General features: G+C 36.2%; 1 protein-coding gene across 2 annotated transcripts in view; it reads left to right on the forward strand.

Annotated features, from left to right (window-relative positions):
- The window catches only part of egfem1 (EGF-like and EMI domain containing 1), an 85693-nt gene extending 67546 nt beyond the window's left edge, over positions 1 to 18147 (forward strand). For both annotated transcript variants that reach the window (XM_067365191.1, XM_067365192.1), the window contains 9 exons: positions 3990 to 4121; positions 6370 to 6498; positions 6712 to 6840; positions 10585 to 10713; positions 10882 to 11010; positions 11121 to 11249; positions 13673 to 13798; positions 13873 to 14001; positions 17026 to 18147. In XM_067365191.1, the coding sequence (XP_067221292.1) occupies positions 3990 to 4121; positions 6370 to 6498; positions 6712 to 6840; positions 10585 to 10713; positions 10882 to 11010; positions 11121 to 11249; positions 13673 to 13798; positions 13873 to 14001; positions 17026 to 17090 (1097 nt within the window). In that variant the 3' untranslated portion in view covers positions 17091 to 18147. The remainder of the gene's footprint in view (positions 1 to 3989; positions 4122 to 6369; positions 6499 to 6711; positions 6841 to 10584; positions 10714 to 10881; positions 11011 to 11120; positions 11250 to 13672; positions 13799 to 13872; positions 14002 to 17025) is intronic.
- The last annotated feature ends 1085 nt before the right edge of the window (positions 18148 to 19232 follow it).

Raw genomic sequence — 19232 nt, forward strand, 5'->3', positions numbered from 1 at the left:
CTGCAATCCATCTACTTTCTCTCTCACTGTCTGTATGTTGTGTGTATAGCCTGTGCATCTGGATGGTTTGGTAGAAACTGTGAGCAAAGATGCATCTGTCCAGTGGGCATGGCCTGTGATCATGTGACGGGCAGATGTGGATGTCCTGCAGGGTACACTGGGAACAGCTGTGAGACGAGTATTTCATACATCCCACTGATTCTTAAGACAGCTTTTAAAATAGCAACTACTTCTACTTTTAAATCTACCTGTAAGACTGTAACTCAGTACTTTATAGACTAGTATATATTAAACAGTCTCTTATGTTCATCAAGGCTGCATTTATTTGATAAAAAAAATACAGTAAAATCTGTAATATTGTAAAATATCATTGTAATGTAAAATAACTGTTTTCCATTTGAATATATTTTAAAATGTAATTTATTTCTGTGATCAAAGCTGAATTTTCAGCATCGTTACTCCAGTCTTCAGTGTCACATGATCCTTCAGAAATCATTCTAATATGATGATTTGGTGCTCAAGAAACATTTATTATTATTTTCAAAGTTAAAACTAGTGCTGCTTCATATTGTTATTATTATTTTTATATTACAGTTAGTCGGTAATGCAATTGTGTAATGCAATTGTGCTTATTTACTGTATATTTTCTGTCAAAAATGGTAAAGAATATATATATATATAGTTTTTTAATTTCCCTCCATTTATGTAGGTCTAATTACTGTAGCAAATTAAATGGCTGCTGTATTAAATACATGTGTGAAATGCAAGATTTTAGACATAAATCTAAAATTATATTGTAGTCTCAGTTATTAATTTAGTGCTAGATTTGCTAATATTTATAATGACACAAATGTTCTGAAAAAAAGAAGCAGCAGGTGAATTGTACTCAAACACAGTGTCTGAAAATATTGCCTGTTTTGTTGAGGTACTGAAGAATCAGTGATCTCTCCATTTATACATCCATTCATCTGACCAGCTTAATCAAAACGAAGGGAGTAAAAGACTAACACTAATTTTTTAATTCACAGCAACTCTTTGTTGCATTCAAATCTACGCTAAAAAGACATACAAACAGCCCCACACAAACTTCGACCTCTCATTACACACGCTGGGGTTTTGCTCCCCGACTCTTTCAACACCCGCCCATCTCTCTCACTCTCTCTTTTTCTCTCTCTGTGGATGTGAGACATCTGATAAAGGTTAGTGCTGAGCGGCCAACTCAAACAGCAGGCTTTGTTTTGTCTGTGTAAGGATAAGAAGTCTGGAACAGACATGAACGCGCATACACACACACACACACACACTGCAGTAGACATGGCTAATGACAACAGTCTAATTATTCTCTTTAGTCTGGAGTCTGAGCTTATCTCTTACACATGCCAGTGGGGTAAATACACACACACACACACACACACACACACACACTTATAGTAACAGTAAGGACAGTAAGGATCATTCAATGACCTGAGGCCGGTGTGAGAGACTTTCAGGCCAGTTGACAGACCTGTCTTTTGTCAGTTGGGGCCAGTACTGCGTTGTCACCACATGCTATGTTTGTTGACCATGTACATGTGTTGCTATGTCTTGGAAACTTAAACATTTATTTTTTGAGATAAGATTGAAAGTTACTGTGCTATATATAGTGTATGTACGTATATTATGCAAATACTATTTATCATATATTTATTTATATTAAAATATGGCAACATTATTTGGCTGTGTAAAATAACAAAACATTGTTTTTGTGTACTCATTTACACTGAGCACTGTGTATATGTGTATAATTGAAGACTTCAGATGCAAAAAGTGCTGTCTGAAATTTTTATATATATATAAATAAAAGATATATGATATAAGATATAAGGGATATATAAGAAAAGTAACATTTCAAACAATATGTAAATGAACACAAAAACAATTTCCAAAATGTTGATAAGACTAAGTTTTATATAACATCTGTTTAACTTATAACATGAAAGTAAAGTTAATAATATAACTTAGAGAACAAAATGTTCAGTTTTACTCAAATTAGGGTGATGCAAAAATGAGTACACCCCACTGAAAGTCTCTGGAAATTTTAGACTACAAATGTCTAATTTAACAAGAATTCAACCACAGGTGAGTCTAATTATTCATTACACAGGTGTCCAGCAGACAGTTGACTATAAAAAGGTGTTAAAACCCCTTCCCATTTCATGCTGTCAGCAATGGCACCACATGGAAGAGAAACGTCACAAGACCTGAGAAAGAAAATAATTTCTTTACACTAGAAAGGTGAAGGCTACAAGAAGATCAACAAAGCTTTACTTATCAGTCAGAATACTGTAGCAAAAGTACAAAAAATTTAAAAAGATGGTCCAGGTCGTCCACAGAAGTTAACACCTCGACAGGAGCGTCTTCTGATGAGAAGGGTTGAAGAAAATCGGCATGAAAGTTCACTGCAGTTATCTAAAGAAGTAGAAAGCCAAACTGGGGTGACTATTTCCTGTGACACAATACGGCGTACACTGCAGAGGAATGGCATGCATGGGTGCCGTCCATGAAAGAAGCCTCTCCTAAAGCCCAGGCACAAAAAAGCCCACCTAGAGTTTTCCAGGGCCCATGCTGACAAAGATGAAGACTACTGGGTCTCTATACTCTGGAGTGACGAGACCAAGATAAATGTTTTTGGAGCTGATGGCTTCAAAACTGTATGGCGTCGCAAAGGTGAAAAATGCATGGTGCCTACAGTGAAACATGGTGGTGTCAGTGTCCTTATGCGGGGCTGCATGAGAGCTGCTGGTGTCGGGAGCTGCATTTCATTGATGGCATCATGAATTCACAGATGTACTGCTCTATACTGGAACAGAAGATGCTACCATCACTCCGTGCCCTTGGTCGTCGTGCACTTTTCCAACATGAAAATGATCCTAAAAGCACATCTAAGGCCACTGTTGGATTTCTGAAGAAGAACAGGGTGAAAGTGATTCAGTGGCTCCTGATCTGATCCCATTCGAACACCTATGGGGAATTCTGAAGAGATAAGTTGAGCATCACTCTCCATCCAGCATCCAGTCTCTAAAAGAGGTCATTCTTGAAGAATGGAAAAAGATAGATGTTGCAAAATGTCACCAACTTGTTCATTCCATGCCTAGAAGATTTGGTGCTGTCATTAAAAATCATGGAGGCCATACAAAGTTCTGGATGTAGTAGTTTTTTTTGTGGGGTGTTCTCATTTTTGCATCACCCTAATTTGAGTAAAACTGAAAAATGTGTAATCTAAGTTAAATTATCAACCTTACTTTCGTGTTATAAGTTAAACTTAGTCTTGTCAACATTTTGGAAATAGTTTTTTTGTTCATTGAGATTTTGTTTACAATGTTACTTTTCAAAGGGGGTGTACCCATTTACGCTGAGAACTGTATATGTATGTGTGTATATATATATATATATATATATATATATATATATATATATATATATATTATACACTTTTTTTAAAATATGCCAACATAATTTTATAAAAAAACAATAACAAAAAAGGTCCATCCATCCAACCATGCCAAAAATTTGTTGGCAAAAATTTATTTATCAGATCTAAAGCACTGATCCGACTATGCCATTAGAAAAAATCCTTACTGTTCAGCCATGAATATTTCTATTTAAATATATGTATTTTCCATATAATCTTGTTTCAGTGTGTGTGATATGCATTTGTGTGGTAATGCTATGTAATGGACGCATACCCACAAACACATTCATAAGGCCTGTCTTCTGTCAGATACTCTGGACGTATGTGAAAGTGTATGAATGTAAGCATGTTTGAATGACGTTACGTGAAATGTCTAGCCTCCCCCTTCATATCATATCATATCTCCTTCCTGTCTGAGACCTGATGCCTTTTCAGGAATGTGTCTAGACAACTGGACATTTCTGTGGAAAATTCACACATGCTCTTAAATTCATCTCTGTATGTTTTGTGTCATTTTCTAACGCTCTCTCTTTCTCAGTGTGTCCTCAGGGCAGATTCGGCCTGAACTGTTCTCAAGTGTGCACGTGTTCTGGAGATCAGTACAGCTGTCATCGCGTCACTGGGAAATGCAGCTGTCTACCTGGTTACTATGGCAACCGCTGTCATCTCAGTAAGACATTTTCTGCAAATCTCTACTGTTTGACATAATACAGTTTTGTTCATAGTTGTTCAACCAACCCACAGCTCATCAACAATGCGAGCTAATAGAAAAATGTTATATAATCATATACACTACCATTCAAAAGTTTGGAGTTATAAAGGTTTTTTTTATAAGAAATTAATACTTTTATTCAGCAAGGACATATTAAATTGATTAAAAAATGACAGTAAATAAAAAGTTAATATGAATGATATATGTTAATAAAAGTCATTAATAAAAGTCGTTAATAAAAAAAAATTGTTTTGCTAAATGGAAAAGTCCACACATTGGGTCTCATTCATGAAACATTGGTAAATATACAAGTAAATATGTGAGTGATTTGCGCGTAAAGAGACTTTCCCGAAAACTCTTCTGCTGATTCACAAATACTTCATAAACGTCAGAAGTGATAGTGAAATGTGTGTGTGTGTTAATGAATTCCAATCAGTCGTAAATGGGACGAGTGTGCACGCTCATTCTCAATTACCATAAATCCCGCCCATTAAATCCGACTGATACTATATATGGGCATCATATTATGACACCAAACGAAGGATTTTGGCCATTTGGGGCCATTAGTTTGCCCAGCCCTATTGAAATCAATTAATTATTTGATTAAAGTGCTCCGTTTGCAGATGCTATTACTGGCTCTCACAATAAAAGTAAAAAGAAAAAACGTATGTAATTACTATATATAATATTTTTTCAAAATGCTGTGTAAATATGTACCTTATTAAGGGGAATTAAAATGCAGCCTTATTAATGAGCAAAACGTTCGGATGTTAAACACACTATTTACGCGTGGCTGGGAGCAGGTGTAGATTTCTTTCGTACCAACTAACATTTGGAAAATACAAACGTTTTAATGAATCCGAAAATTTATGCCAGAACCACTTTACACACAATTTACACAAAAATTCGTTCTGCTCATGTTTCATGAATGAGACCCATTGCATTTAAATGAACACGCATTTTGATTGGTAACGACGGTCATACGTCATTTCATGACGACAGACAGAACACGACACTGTCATTATTTTCACTCCAGCTAGAGGGCGCATGACTTTAAAACGTAAATATAGGTCATAATAAGGTGCTTGAAAAATAGTTTTTTTGGAGGACATTCTGGTTAATAAAGTGAATTTAAATACATAAAGTATATTTGTGTAATTTAATATAGTTAATTATTACAGGTTTGTGTAAAATTCTAAGATTGCATTTCACTGTTTTTATTCATTTTGAGGAATACTGATCGTTTTCGTGCAAGTGAGATGAGTAAATGCATGTTCACATTTAGTCTAGAACTACAATAACCATCAATTTCACACATCGCACACAATATCTCTGCACTTTATTTCTCTCAACATGGGGACAGGAGAGCTGTCAGTCACTAAATGTGAAAAAGTAACTTGCATTACTTATTTGAAAAAGTAACTTGGATATTTTGTTGTAAATGGGAAAAGTAATGCATTATTTTACTAGTTAAAAAGTAATCTGAATATGTAACTCAAGTTACTTGTAATGCGTTACTCCCGACACTGCTGTTGTGTCCGACGTTGTAGAGATAATACATAAAACGCATTACCATTCTGATAGAATGACTTGCAGACGACCCTGTATATTTCACTCTTCCACTTATTCTGAATCGGTTTCTGGTTCAAATATTTATCTGAATTAAACCAATATTTCTACTTGCCATTACTAAAGTTGATTGAGTGGATCAGATAGTCTGAGTTGGTGTGATTGAGTGGAGGCGGGGCTATTTTGCATATTCATGGATCCGTGTATACTAAACGAAGCAAGGGTGTAGAGTTACATTCAAGCTATTTTAAGGCATTATTTTCACAGAAAATGTTGAAATATGTCATTTTGGTTATCGATGAGTTTTAAGACATAAAATTATTAACTGCAAAGGGACTTTTAAAAATCTTACTGACCCCTAACTTTTGAACTTATTGTATCTGTATATTGTTGTGTAGTTACATATAATTACTAATATATATATATATATTATATATATACACACACATATGCATTGTTTTTAAGTGTACTAAAATCTACCTGTATTTAGAATACAGGAATTATAGACTTCAAATTCCAGGGTGATTTACAAGAACACTACTAAACGGAACATGCATAATTAACATTAATGACAACTACTAACGGACTGTGTATATCAAAGATACACTCCAATGTTGCCCCTTCCTGCTCCTCACAGGATGTCGAGAGGGCACCTACGGCCCCTACTGTAAGAAGAGGTGCAGATGTGCCAATGGAGGCCGATGTGACTTCAGGATTGGCTCTTGCCTCTGTCAGCCAGGATACTTGGGACCCAACTGCAGCACTAGTAAGAACCTGATGCTCAATCCATCACCTGAATGGGTGTGGCTATGGTTAATCATCTATGTAAACACGCATCAGATGGACATCTTCGTCTATTGCACATCATCTTGCTGCCTTTCAACATCTTATGAAAGTGTAAAGTTTTAAAAAATGCATGTTGAGACCGCTCTGTTGCATTCTGCATTTCTAGTTAATAACATCCGTCTTTCTCTCTTAGGTTGTCCCACAGGTCACTACGGGAGAGATTGTGCTCAGGTGTGTTTGTGTGGAGAGAGAGGACAGTGCCACCCAGAGACTGGGAGGTGTAACTGCGCCCCTGGAAGAACAGGACCGTCCTGCGAACAAGGTATATATCTCAGTGGATAGCAGTGTTATTTACTTATTATTATATTATTTATTTTTATTTGAGTTAGCTGTTATTTTTTGTATTTTCATTTTAGTTTGTTTTAGTCATTTTTTGTTTTTATTAGTTTTATTTAATAGTTTTATTTAGGTTTAATTTATTTTCTTTTCAGTTTTAGCTATTGTAATTGCATTACTTCATCTTATTTTATTTAGGATAGCTGCCAAGGCAGCATTTGTTATTTAATATATATTTTATTTTATTTCAGTTTTATTTTAATTAGCGAAGAAAAAGTTAATCGTTTTAATAGTTTTTTGTTTAACGACAGCGCTGGTGGATTGCTGTACTATTCTGTTTTTCCCCCCTTTTCCTTCCACTTATTTGGCTTTTTTCCTCCACTTATCTTGCCAATTTCTCCAACCTTCCAGTCATTCATTTCTTTTTTCCTGTCTTCACCCATCCATGGTCCCTCCCTCCCAAATCAACAACATCCACATCTTGTTAGAATCTGAAAGCCGTAAGTGTTATGATGACTTCATAAGCAAAACAACACTGAAATATATTGCGTCTCACAGTCTTGCACTTGTAGAAACTATTTGTCCTCCTCCTGATTTTCTCCCAGGGCTTATTTACAATATTTAGTTAACAAATTTCTCCAGTTTCCTGCGTGAGGGAATTTGAACGCAGCAGCCCCTTTCCTGAAGAACAGAAGCGAGAGATCAGATTCCTAATCTTCGTGTTTCATCACTCATCAGCTGAAATGGAACGGGACTTTCCAGGAGGGATTTTCTTAGCCTCCTTGAAAACGCCGGCTCAGAGCGTCTCACAGACGTGCCACTGCTTACGTTCCCCATGTTTAATGTTTACAGATGACTATAAGTAGCTGGTTCTCTATGTTCCGTGTCGGCGGATCCGCTGGCGAGGAAACAAATAAATAAGCAAGCGAATCAAAGCGATTGGCTTATTGTTTTCCCAATCTAAATTACCCAAAGAAACATGATTGCTCTTTAGCTGTGCTGCCAAATCAGACCCACTTTGCCATTGCACTAATGATCTAGAGCTTAAGTAAACTTGTGTGTGGCGTGTGTGTGTTTGTGCACGTGTGTGTGGCTGTTTGTGATCGAGTGATTGCATGTGTGGCTAGTTCTTTAAATGCATTTTGAGGGATGAGAGGGCCTTGGATAATTGTAGTAATTGAGAAATTCAGAGTTTATTTGAAAATAATGCCATCTGTGCTCTTGTTGTTACTGGAAGTTTCCGTCTGGACCAGGACATAGTTAATAGATAAAACGATGAGGTGTTTTGCTTAAGGGAAGGTCTGCTGAATGTTTGTCCTGGTACAGTATAACAATGAATCCTGTATGAATTTGGGACCTCTGTAGAGTTTCTGTTTTCTAGATGTGGAACATGTGATATAATGTTATGTATATGATTAACAGAACAAACTAAAGTACACTATTACTTTTGGCCCTCTAGCGGAAGAACTTTTTTTTTGGTTGTGCTTCGGCTCTGTGTGACTGTGTGGATGAATATGGTTATCGTACTGCTCATAACTAGTTTAGATGGAAAGGATCTCAAGCTGACTAGCTGATGATGTTACTGTAGATATACTGAATTAATAGACATGGTACTATCTTGAAAATAAATTCCAGCACAGCACTGCAACAACCATAATGAAATGACCCTTCACAATAGATAATGCTTTACAATGAACTCTGTTAGAGAGATACTTATGGCAATTTATCTGTTCAATAAAATACCTTAAAGGTGCCGTAGAACGTCTTTTTAAAAGATGTAATATAAGTCTAAGGTGTCCCCTGAATGTGTCTGTGAAGTTTCAGCTCAAAATACCCCATAGATTTTTTTTTATTCATCTTTTTCACTGCCTATTTTGGGGCATCATTAAATATGCACCGATTCAGGCTGCGGCCCCTTTAAATACTCACGCTCCACGCCCACGGAGCTCGCGCTTGCTTTAACCAGCATAAACACAGTTTAAACAGCTAATATAACCCTCAAAATGGATCTTTACAAAGTGTTTGTCATGCAACATGTCTAATCCCGTAAGTATGGTATTTATTTGGATGTTTACATTTTATTCTGAATGAGTTAGATGCTCTGTGGCTAAAGCTAACATTACACACTGTTGGAGAGATTTATAAAGAATGAAGGTGTGTTTATGAATTATTCAGACTGCAAGTATTTAAAAAATGAAAATAACGACAGTCTTGTCTCCGTGAATACAGTAAGAAACGATGGTAACTTTAACCACATTTAACAGTACATTAGCAACATGCTAACAAAACATTTAGAAAGACAATTTACAAATATCACTAAAAATATCATGTAATCATGGATCATGTCAGTTATTATTGCTCCATCTGCCATTTTTCGCTATTGTCCTTGCTTGCTTACCTAGTCTGATGATTCAGCTGTGCACAGATCCAGACGTTCTGCCCTTGTGTAATGGCTTGAACATGAGCTGGCATATGCAAATATTGGGGTCATACATATTAATGAGTCTGACTGTTGATGTTATGTTGAGATTCGCCTGTTCATCTGAGGTCTTTTAAACAAATGAGATTTATATAAGAAGGAGGAAACAACAGTGTTTGAGACTCACTGTATGTCATTTCCATGTACTGAACTCTTGTTATTCAACTGTGCCAAGATAAATTCAATTTTTAATTCTAGGGCACCTTTAATCACCCGTTGAGTAATAAAAACGCCATCTCCGCATCACTTTTACAACATTTCAAATCCCTTTGTTCTCGCCATCTTTGAAAAGTCAAGCTGATGTTGGTTCTTGTTTTATTACAAGCTCTGTCAAGTACTCTTTTGCAAACAGACTCTCCTCTGTTCTACGTATTTTTATGGGTGATTCCCCAGAGTTTCAAGATTTAGCTGCTCCACGTCAACCTTTCTTGTGCATTGAGACAACTAACCTCTGCCACTCCCACACCACACACACATCAACGCAGCCAGAGCAACTTTTCACAATTTACGAATATGACGAGACGCACACAGGCGAGTGATGAATGTATGCAATTTCCCAGAAAAACCATCCCCTCAGACTAAAATATAAACACTTTAATAGGCTTACCATATAGTGAATCAGGGTAAGACAAATACACATTTTGGAAAAAGAATTGATGATGCATTGATTCATTTAAATTTTAATTTTGAGCAAAAAAAAAAACATATAGAATGTATCTTTAATAAATCTTACAAACCCCAAACACTTGAATGGTTGTGTATTCCTGTGACACACAAAGGTAACATCCTCAATTGAATAGTGCTTTTGTTTACTTATGAAGATAAATTGTCGACAATTGTGTTTTTTGTAAAGTTTTTCAGTCGGGCACTGTACCTCAGGAAAAAAAATAAATAGATTCATTAAGATCAACAAGCCAAAGCTTTTTCTTTTTTGCTGTACAAGAATAAGTATGGTTTCAGGCTAAAATGAGATATACAGTGGAAATTAAGTGTTGACAGTATAATTTAGTGCTGGATGAGGATTAATCAGTGCTTGGTAAACCATCCTCATGTGGTTCAAATTGAAGACAGATCCATGTGACTTTGCTGAAACACAGAGCGTACAGATCCAGTCAAGACATACAGATGTATCTACGTTGGTTCTACGTTATGAAACAAAACAATACTTTTATCTCATATTTATGCACAGCTTTTTAGTATTTTTGCTATGTCAAATTATTGCTGATAAATGTGTAATTCTTCTCGATGCAGCATGTCCTAGGGGGCGCTATGGAGTTCAGTGTCGGAGTTTCTGTACATGTGCGAACGGAGGAGTGTGTGACCCTGTGAATGGGACGTGTAGATGTGGGCTGGGCTGGACCGGACAACATTGTGAAAAAGGTGAACAAGCACACAATGCAATTAGTTCTATGGAATTGCAATCTAAAATAAACAGGAAAAAAAAGGAGAACACTTTAAACTGTGTAATTGGATTTTTAATTCAGAATGTGTTCAATTTTGGCCACAAGATGATAAATTCACCTTAATACTTTTGTTTGCATGTGATAGTTTGTGTCCCAGGTTACTATGGTGTGAACTGTGAGCAAGAGTGTGTGTGTCAGAATAATGGAACATGTGATCGCTTTACGGGATGCTGCTCTTGCCCGTCTGGATACTACGGTCCCGCCTGCCAACACAGTGAGTGACAGACTTATCATCTTTACTTTTAGAATAAATCATGTTTGCTGCTCTTCTGATCAAGAAATATGATATTATATAATTTCATATGAAATTGTTCCATATTCCAGGATGTCCTGCTGGCTTTTTTGGCAAGCTCTGTGCACAATCATGTGACTGTAAACACAGGCACCTGTGTGATCACGTGACCGGAAAGTGCGTGTGTCCTCCAGGTTACCATGGTGAACAGTGTGAAAAACGTAAGTTATCTCAACTTTAAAATATTTACATTATCAGCATGAAATTAGACTGGATACTTCACCTGAGAATTAAAGCTACAGTTCATGACTAACTTTCTTTAGTGGAACTGAATTCGATGTTTCAGTGTCCCTTCAGTTCTACTCTCAAAGAAAACTCTCAGTTGAATTTCCAGGTTGCAGGAGCTTTAACTTTATTGACAAGCAACAAAGTGTGATGCCAGCTGTTCATCTGAATTTGTCTCTGGCTAAGGCACAGTTCTTATACAGTTTTCTTATCTGTTATTTTGCAAAAAAAGTGACATAATTCTCTGGTAAAATTCACCCCTCCGGTTTTCCCACAACTAAGTTATACATCTTTTACCTTGCTCCCTAATTGTGGAATTCTGCCAACTGATGGTCAAACCTTTATCATAGGCAAAATGTAACATTGTAACAAGGACAATCAACACTCCCCAGAGGCAAGAAGCCTCCAAGTGACATATTAATTTCAGACCTCTTAATAATGGTCTTGGTCTTTCACAGCCATCTGTTGTTTACTGGAAAACCCCTGACTTACAAAAAACTGCTCAATCGGCCACAAAACTACATCTTCAAAATCAATATTTTGATCGCTAACGGCTTCACCAGATCCATCCAGTAACAGTTACAGTCATATTTGATTGCGTTCAGTACTTGCTCTGCAGTAAATCGCTGAGCCATTTCATGTTTCTCTCATTATTTCGTTTTCTGTCTGAATGAGTCATCACTTCAGCATTGTGTATCAGATATTACCACCTTGTGGAATAAAGGTGAATTGTACTTATTCCGTCATCTAAGATTCAATTATTGTTGTGCAGAAAAAATATACGTACACTCATACACACCTCGGGTGGTTAGCGACCCTATACAATTTTTAGAGAAAAAAAAATGAATACAAAATTAGGCATTGTTTTATAATTTTATGATTTTTTTGTTGTTATATTCTTTATAATGAATTAAGGAATACCAAGAAGGTTGATGTCTAACTTTAAAAAATGAACGAGGAGGAGGATAGCTTAAATGCATACCTCGGGTCACTAAAGACCCGAGGTATGCATTTAAGGGTTAAAATCTTGACATTCATTCAAGCTCTTTTTGCACTTTCATGAGAGTCTGTTTTGGATCTTTTCAATGAATATGGTTCTTTACAATTTGACAAAACCAGCACTGGTTCTGTTTTGACTCACTGACACAGTGTTTAACAGCTCACTGATAAGGAAGATTATTAGTGAGTAATGATTTAAATAATGTCTGTTCATCATGCAGAGCTATCATATGTATGATTTATATCGACTACTTTTATGACACATGCTTTTGAGTCCTTTCTATTATCACTAATAACAAGGGTTTCTGAATTCAGTAACCTTTGTTATTAGCGACACAGGTGGCCGTTAAGTGAACTGCAGCCAGCAACTCATTGTTTGTGCTCGCACTCATGCACATGTAATGTACAAGAGACTAAATGTGATTCAAGGCCATGATATATTCATGGCAAAGTGCTTTTTTGTTCTTTGCTTAGAAGTAAAAAGAAGTTGGAAATGCCTTTGCAGCAATACTGTTAACGAACATCCCGATGCCGTCCATGCTTTTGAGACATTTGTTAAAAGGGTTAGTTCACCCAAAAATAATTAATGTCATTTATTACTCACCCTGATGTTGTTCTACACCCGTAAGACCTTCGTTCATCTTCAGAACACAAATTAAGATATTGTTGATGAAATCCGATGGGATTTCATCAACAGTGAGGCCTCTGTTGAGAGCAAAGCCATTCAAACTCTCAAGATCCATAAAAGTACTAAAAACATATTTGAAACGGTTCATGTGAGTTCAGTGGTTCTACCTTAATATTATAATGCAACGAGAAGACTTTTTGTGTGACAAAAAACAAAAGACTTTTCAACAATATCTATATGGACTGATTTCAAAATACTGCTTCAGAGCTTTACGAATCTTTTGTTTCGAATTAGTGATTCGGATCTCCTATCAAACAGCTAAACTGCTGAAATCACGTGACTTTGGTGCTCTGATTCACTGATTCGATTCATAAAGCTCCGAAGCAGTGTTTTGGCCTATATAGATATTGTTGAAAAGTCCTTTAGTTTTCTTTGGCGCACAAAAAGTATTCATATCGCTTTATAATATTAATATAGAACCACTGAACTCACATGAACTGATTCAAATATGTTTTTAATACCTTTATGGATCTTGAGAGTTGAGAGTCATCGGATTTCGTCAAAAATATCTTCATTTGTGTTTGACAGATAAACGAAGGTCTTACAGGTGTAGAACGACATGAGGGTGAGCAATAAATGACATTATTTTCATTTTTGGGTGAATTAACCCTTTAAGCTGCATGCACATATGTGCAGTTTGATGGTCTCTCTGACTGTGTGTTTGTATGACAGGTTGTGACGCTGGGCGTTTTGGGCGTGATTGTGCAAAACTTTGTGAGTGTGATGGGGCGCCCTGTGATCCGACCACTGGACAGTGTCTCTGTCCACCGGGAAAGACAGGAGAACACTGCGAGAAAGGTACACACAAACATCTTAATGCAAACTCTCACAATTCTTACTTCAAACTTCAACTTTCATCTTCTCTCTCTCAGTGTGTGACAGCAGGTTTTATGGTCCAGGCTGTTCTTTCGTGTGTCAGTGTGCACATGGAGGCCAGTGTGACCAGCGCACAGGTCACTGCTCATGTCCTCTCACCTGGCTGGGACCCACCTGTCAGGAAGGTATGTGTGGGATTACTTGGCCATACTTTGGGAATAAAACTGTTAAAATCTAATATAAAAATTTGGGCTGTTGATTTGACATGTTCAATGAGTATAATAATATTAATAATATATATATATATTAGTATTATTATTTAAATGAATCCACATGTAACACTAGAAATGTATGGTTTTCTTTCTTTAGTTAAGTAAACGTGTGTGTGTGAGTCAGCTGTATGGTCTCTAACTCAAACCGCTCATGCTGTTTCTTTCTCTTTCTTTTATCTTTCACCATCTCAGCATCTTTATTTCCCAAAATTCAGCTTCTCACTTTATTCCTATCAGTCATGACACAAACCCAGCTCAAACGTTTCTGAAAGCGTGTGTGACAGCGTGTGTGTCAGCCTCAGTCTGATGGACCCCTGAGCTGTTAAGGGCCTCCTGTCTGTCTGTGTAACGGCGCCTCTCTCTGACAGTTATTTTAACTGAATCGCAGCAGGACATTTCTCAGTGCGTCTTTGTGAGCTTTGTGAATGAGTGTATGTGAGTTAATGAAGGTATGATAGTGTGTGTGTGTGTGTGTCACAGTGCAGTTACTGTATATAGTCCATCCACAAAACCTCTAAAAAACTGTACATCCCCTAAAAATACAAATAGTTGTTTCACATTTCACATCTTATTTATGAGACTGTTAAGATATGTTCAAGGATGCACCGATATGATTTTTTTGGGGCCGATACTGATATTAACAAACAATAAACAATACAGCCATTATTGATTATTATTTGTCACTTCCTCTCTTATTTGAAATTTTGTCATCAAAATAGATTAGTATTTTGATCATGTTTTAAATAAGCAAAGTTAAAAAAACACCTGCATTAAAATATACTAGCAGGTTTATTGCTGCATAATCAAATATTTAATGAACATGGATTAGATCCATTTAATATTCAGCAGGCCTATATAAAGACAACAGATCAAAGATACATATGAAATAAACAGTGCTTTTTAGGTAGATTTAAAAGTTTTGAGGTAAAAGTTTTGAGGTAAAGAAATAAAGTAAACAAATGTTAAATAGCACTGCTCATTCTTCACTGTATAAATTACATACATATTAATCCTTCTTTATTGTAACAGACTTAATTGTGATTAATCTTCTAATTTGTTTATGTAAACATTTTATTTGTTAATTTATTTTGTTAATTTATTTTGTTAATTTGTTTTATTTATTAATTTTTTATTTTTTTGTAAGTTTAAATATGTATGAGATCTGCACTCCTTTACTAAGGCGGGACTCTTATTTTGACAGCTGTTCTCATCTACGGACTGACAAGGAGTGCACGCAGTTCTTCAGAGTTATTTTGCAGATTTAAAGTTTGTCAGTTTATTAAGCATCCCCGAAAAGGCATAAGATGTATTTGTTAACTGTTAGTTGTAATAAGTGTTTTGAGTAATTCGCTGTATGTTGATGATAATGCAATGGAGAGAGAGTTTAATGCGCACTTCTTGTGCTCTGTATTGTTTAGCTTTTGTGGTGATTTGTTTGGCATGAAAACGGACGCAACAAAGTTTATAAAACATCGGTAAAGTTTTAAAGTTACAAAAGTTATTTAGTCAAGAATAGTGTGCGATCTTTTGTTATTTGATTAGCATTAAAGTGCAGACAGCAGCGCTAGGATCAGCAACAGACATTATAAAGCTCAGCGAATTTACGCAGTTAATTTATAAACCATTGGTTTGTTATATCGGCCTTTTTCCTGCTATCTTCCTCTTATAACGTTTCTTTTTGTACTTATTTTATGTATAAAGCATTTTTTTATGGAGGACTTTAGTCAATAAATAAATATGTAATGGAAAATCAATAATAAATACTGTAAATGAATAAAAAAACATAAATAAATAAATGTAAGAATAAATAAATATAATTATTATGTTGGCTTGACAAAGCCAACACACTGATGTACTATTTAAACTTATTGTTAGCCTATTCTTCTGAGGCAAAATGATTTCAAGCTACAACCACCAATCTCAGGTCAGACCTTCAGACTGTTCTGACTTGGGTTGTTATATCTTTTCAAACTGATCCGACTTACAATTTTTGTTAAACAAATCTATGAAAATTTCAATAGACTTTCATTGAGGAAGGTCAAGACTTGTACTATAAGACTAGCAACATGCTAATTCATGCTAGCAAGCTGCTAAATCATGCTAGGAACTTGTTAAAACATGCTAGCAACATGCTAATTCATGCTAACAACATGTTAATCATGCTAAGAACCTACTAGTTCATGCTAGCAAATTGCTACAACATGTTAGAAATGTGTTAAAACGTGCTAGTAACATTTGTTTTTAACTTTCTCTGAGTAAAACCTTCAACTTAAAGCTGTTTAGAATTATTTTAAACCTTCAGACCTGGCTTTGTCAAGCCAACAAGTTTGTCACTAAACTTTACTCATCTAGTTTATTATTATTTTTTATTAATTTAATGAATACATCTGTAATTAATAAATACATTTGACTAAATTGCGCAATTTGAGTTCAATTTTCCAGTGAATTATTGGCGAATACATATCCTTTATTTCTGAATTTATACATTTATGTACAGTACATATTTATCATTTAAATTTATTTAATGCAGTATACATATTTATCATTCACATTTCCTCTATTTATAATTTATTTTGTGCAGTGTACATATTTATTTATGCATCATTTACATTTTCTCATTTCAACTATGACTTCGACACTGGGGGTTTAAAGAGTGTGTAAATCTTAAAATTAAGATTACATAAAAGAATGTTTTTGAAAATTTGTGCTGTATATATTATAATTTTACTATCCTAAAGTAATCATGTCTGAAAGGGTTGCAGGTACTCTACTACATTTACAGTAGTTCCTAACAGCATCCTTTAACCGTGACTATATTCACAATATGGCATATCCTATTGTAACTTATTACTTGATAAAATAAACCAAAAAATGATACAGTTGAAATCAAAACCAGTCAGTAAAGATGTGGCAATAATCACTCTGTCTTTCTCTCAGGTGCTTCTATAGATCACGTGTCCTCTCACGTACAGAAGAGGCGACGGCGTGTTTCACACTCCTAGTCCCCAAGCACACACACACTCCACTGAGATCCCACCAGAAGGCGAGTGACATGGGTGAATGAGTGTGTGAGGATCTATGTGACTTGTTATTATGGGTTTTTCCCCCAGACGACCAAGCCACAGGAGAATTAGTACGAGGAAGCAATGCCGAAAAACACAAACACACACAAACATCCCCTCTGGATGCACACAAGACCACTGACAGGCTGTCATTGATTGGCTGTGTATATGTTTGTCTTTGGAAAAGGGACACATTGTGTGAATGAGTGTGAATATCACTCACACAACATGGTGGACTAGTTTGATGTGACTTAAAAATGCTTGTTTTGTGAGCTCTGTGTGTATGTTTGTGCATACACACGCTATTTCTTATAAGTCCCACATCAGACAGTCAAACCAAACCATCCGATCGGCCAAACGCCCACCGAGCCACAAACCCAGACCGAACTTCTTTATTACAGGATCAGAGTGAAGCCTCAATCGCTCATTTCTATAGTACACACCACAAATACACCACTAAAGTGGCACATCAGCACTCAATGGGATTATTGCCTTCCATACATACCATACGCAGTCTAAAATGTACCTTGTAAACATGCACCAACACTAAATTTAACTTTTTTTTTTTAACTACGTTGTCTATAAAGTCCTTGTTTATGGTACTTTTAGGGTTTTTTTAAGTAATATGTAGCATGAATCGGGAACATTTGTGCTATAGATATCCTTTTAAAATCCATCTGGTTGGCTCCTTGTGAGCGTGATGTATGTCCTGCGATGCGATTTCTGTGACAGCCTGACTGTAAATATTCACAGTATTGTCACCCATCATCGTGCCATCTGAGGTAAATTGTTAAAGTGGAGCTGTCCGACTGGATTTAGACACAATCTGATGCTTGTAAACTGAACAGACAGTTCCTCCGACAGACGTCTTATATGCCAAACAAATCTAATCTTTATAAATTACGGTTCTTAGTGCTCACTCAACAGTCTTTTACTGTAAAAAAAAATGCTGTAAAGTTTTTTTGTTTCTGTTCTGTCTTTGTTTCTCAGGATGTTATCAGAGTAAAGTCAAATTTCCCTGTACAGTGAAATGTATTGGTTCTTAAACTTTTAATTAAATGTTTGTACAGAAAATGTGTTTGTAAAATGTTTTTGTTTTAACTATACTGTAAACATGATTTTCTCACTCTGTATTTTTGCAGTACAAATATCTTAAATCAAGATATATTTACTTGAAAAGCAAAATATTGTGAGATTTCGGTTAGCCGATAGCCTTGTGGGCAGCGCATCGACATATAGCGCTGTTGCGCTTTGGGCAACCCGAGGTCGAGTCCCAGCTCGCGGACCTTTCCTGATCCTCCCCACCCCCACCCCCTCCCTCTCTCCTACCTTCTTGTCCACTTTATACTATCCTATCATAACTCTTTCCCTGCCGGAATTTTCTGTTATTTATGAGAAAATGCTTCCCTGCCAAACACGGAATTTTCCATGTTTTCACTGTTATACACTTGGGGGCGCTATTACGCATCTTCTGAACTATTACAGAATCTCCTGAACGAAAACAGACGAGGAAGACGCAGAAAAAAAGAGCAGAAGCACATGAAAAATAATGCGATCATCAACAATAAACGAGACGATAAAGTCAAAAATTGTCAAAAATAAATCTTTAAAAAAAAGTTTATTTTTCTTACCCCACTGGAAGATTTTTTTTTTTTTTAAATAAACAACTTTAGATTTTTTTTTTTTTGTATAGATATATATATAGAAAGATTTTTTTTTTTAAAAGATCTCAACCTCAGTGTAAAGCACAAACAATGCTATTATTTTTGATCACCCGAGTGAAATGTTGTTTGTAGGACAAGGATATATATATATATGTAGTGGGACTTTGTGGATAGCATGTTCCTCTGCACCTCTCAGATGAGAGGGTCAAATGTATCAAAGGTCACCTGCCTACACCTGTCAGCCCACCTGAGTGGAACAGGCCTGTGTGTGTGTCTGTGTCTTCATCACTGGCACCATTGCTGTGTCATTTCTCAAGTGCAGCGGACCGTCACTGCAGGTGGGAGAGCCAGGCGAGGACCCCCACACCCTGACGTGCGCTGCCCGGCGTGAGTGATGGAAGCTCGGGGGCTGTCGGTG

The sequence above is a fragment of the Chanodichthys erythropterus genome, chromosome 17, assembly GCF_024489055.1.
Source record: "Chanodichthys erythropterus isolate Z2021 chromosome 17, ASM2448905v1, whole genome shotgun sequence".
In the NCBI taxonomy this organism is placed as follows: domain Eukaryota; kingdom Metazoa; phylum Chordata; class Actinopteri; order Cypriniformes; family Xenocyprididae; genus Chanodichthys; species Chanodichthys erythropterus.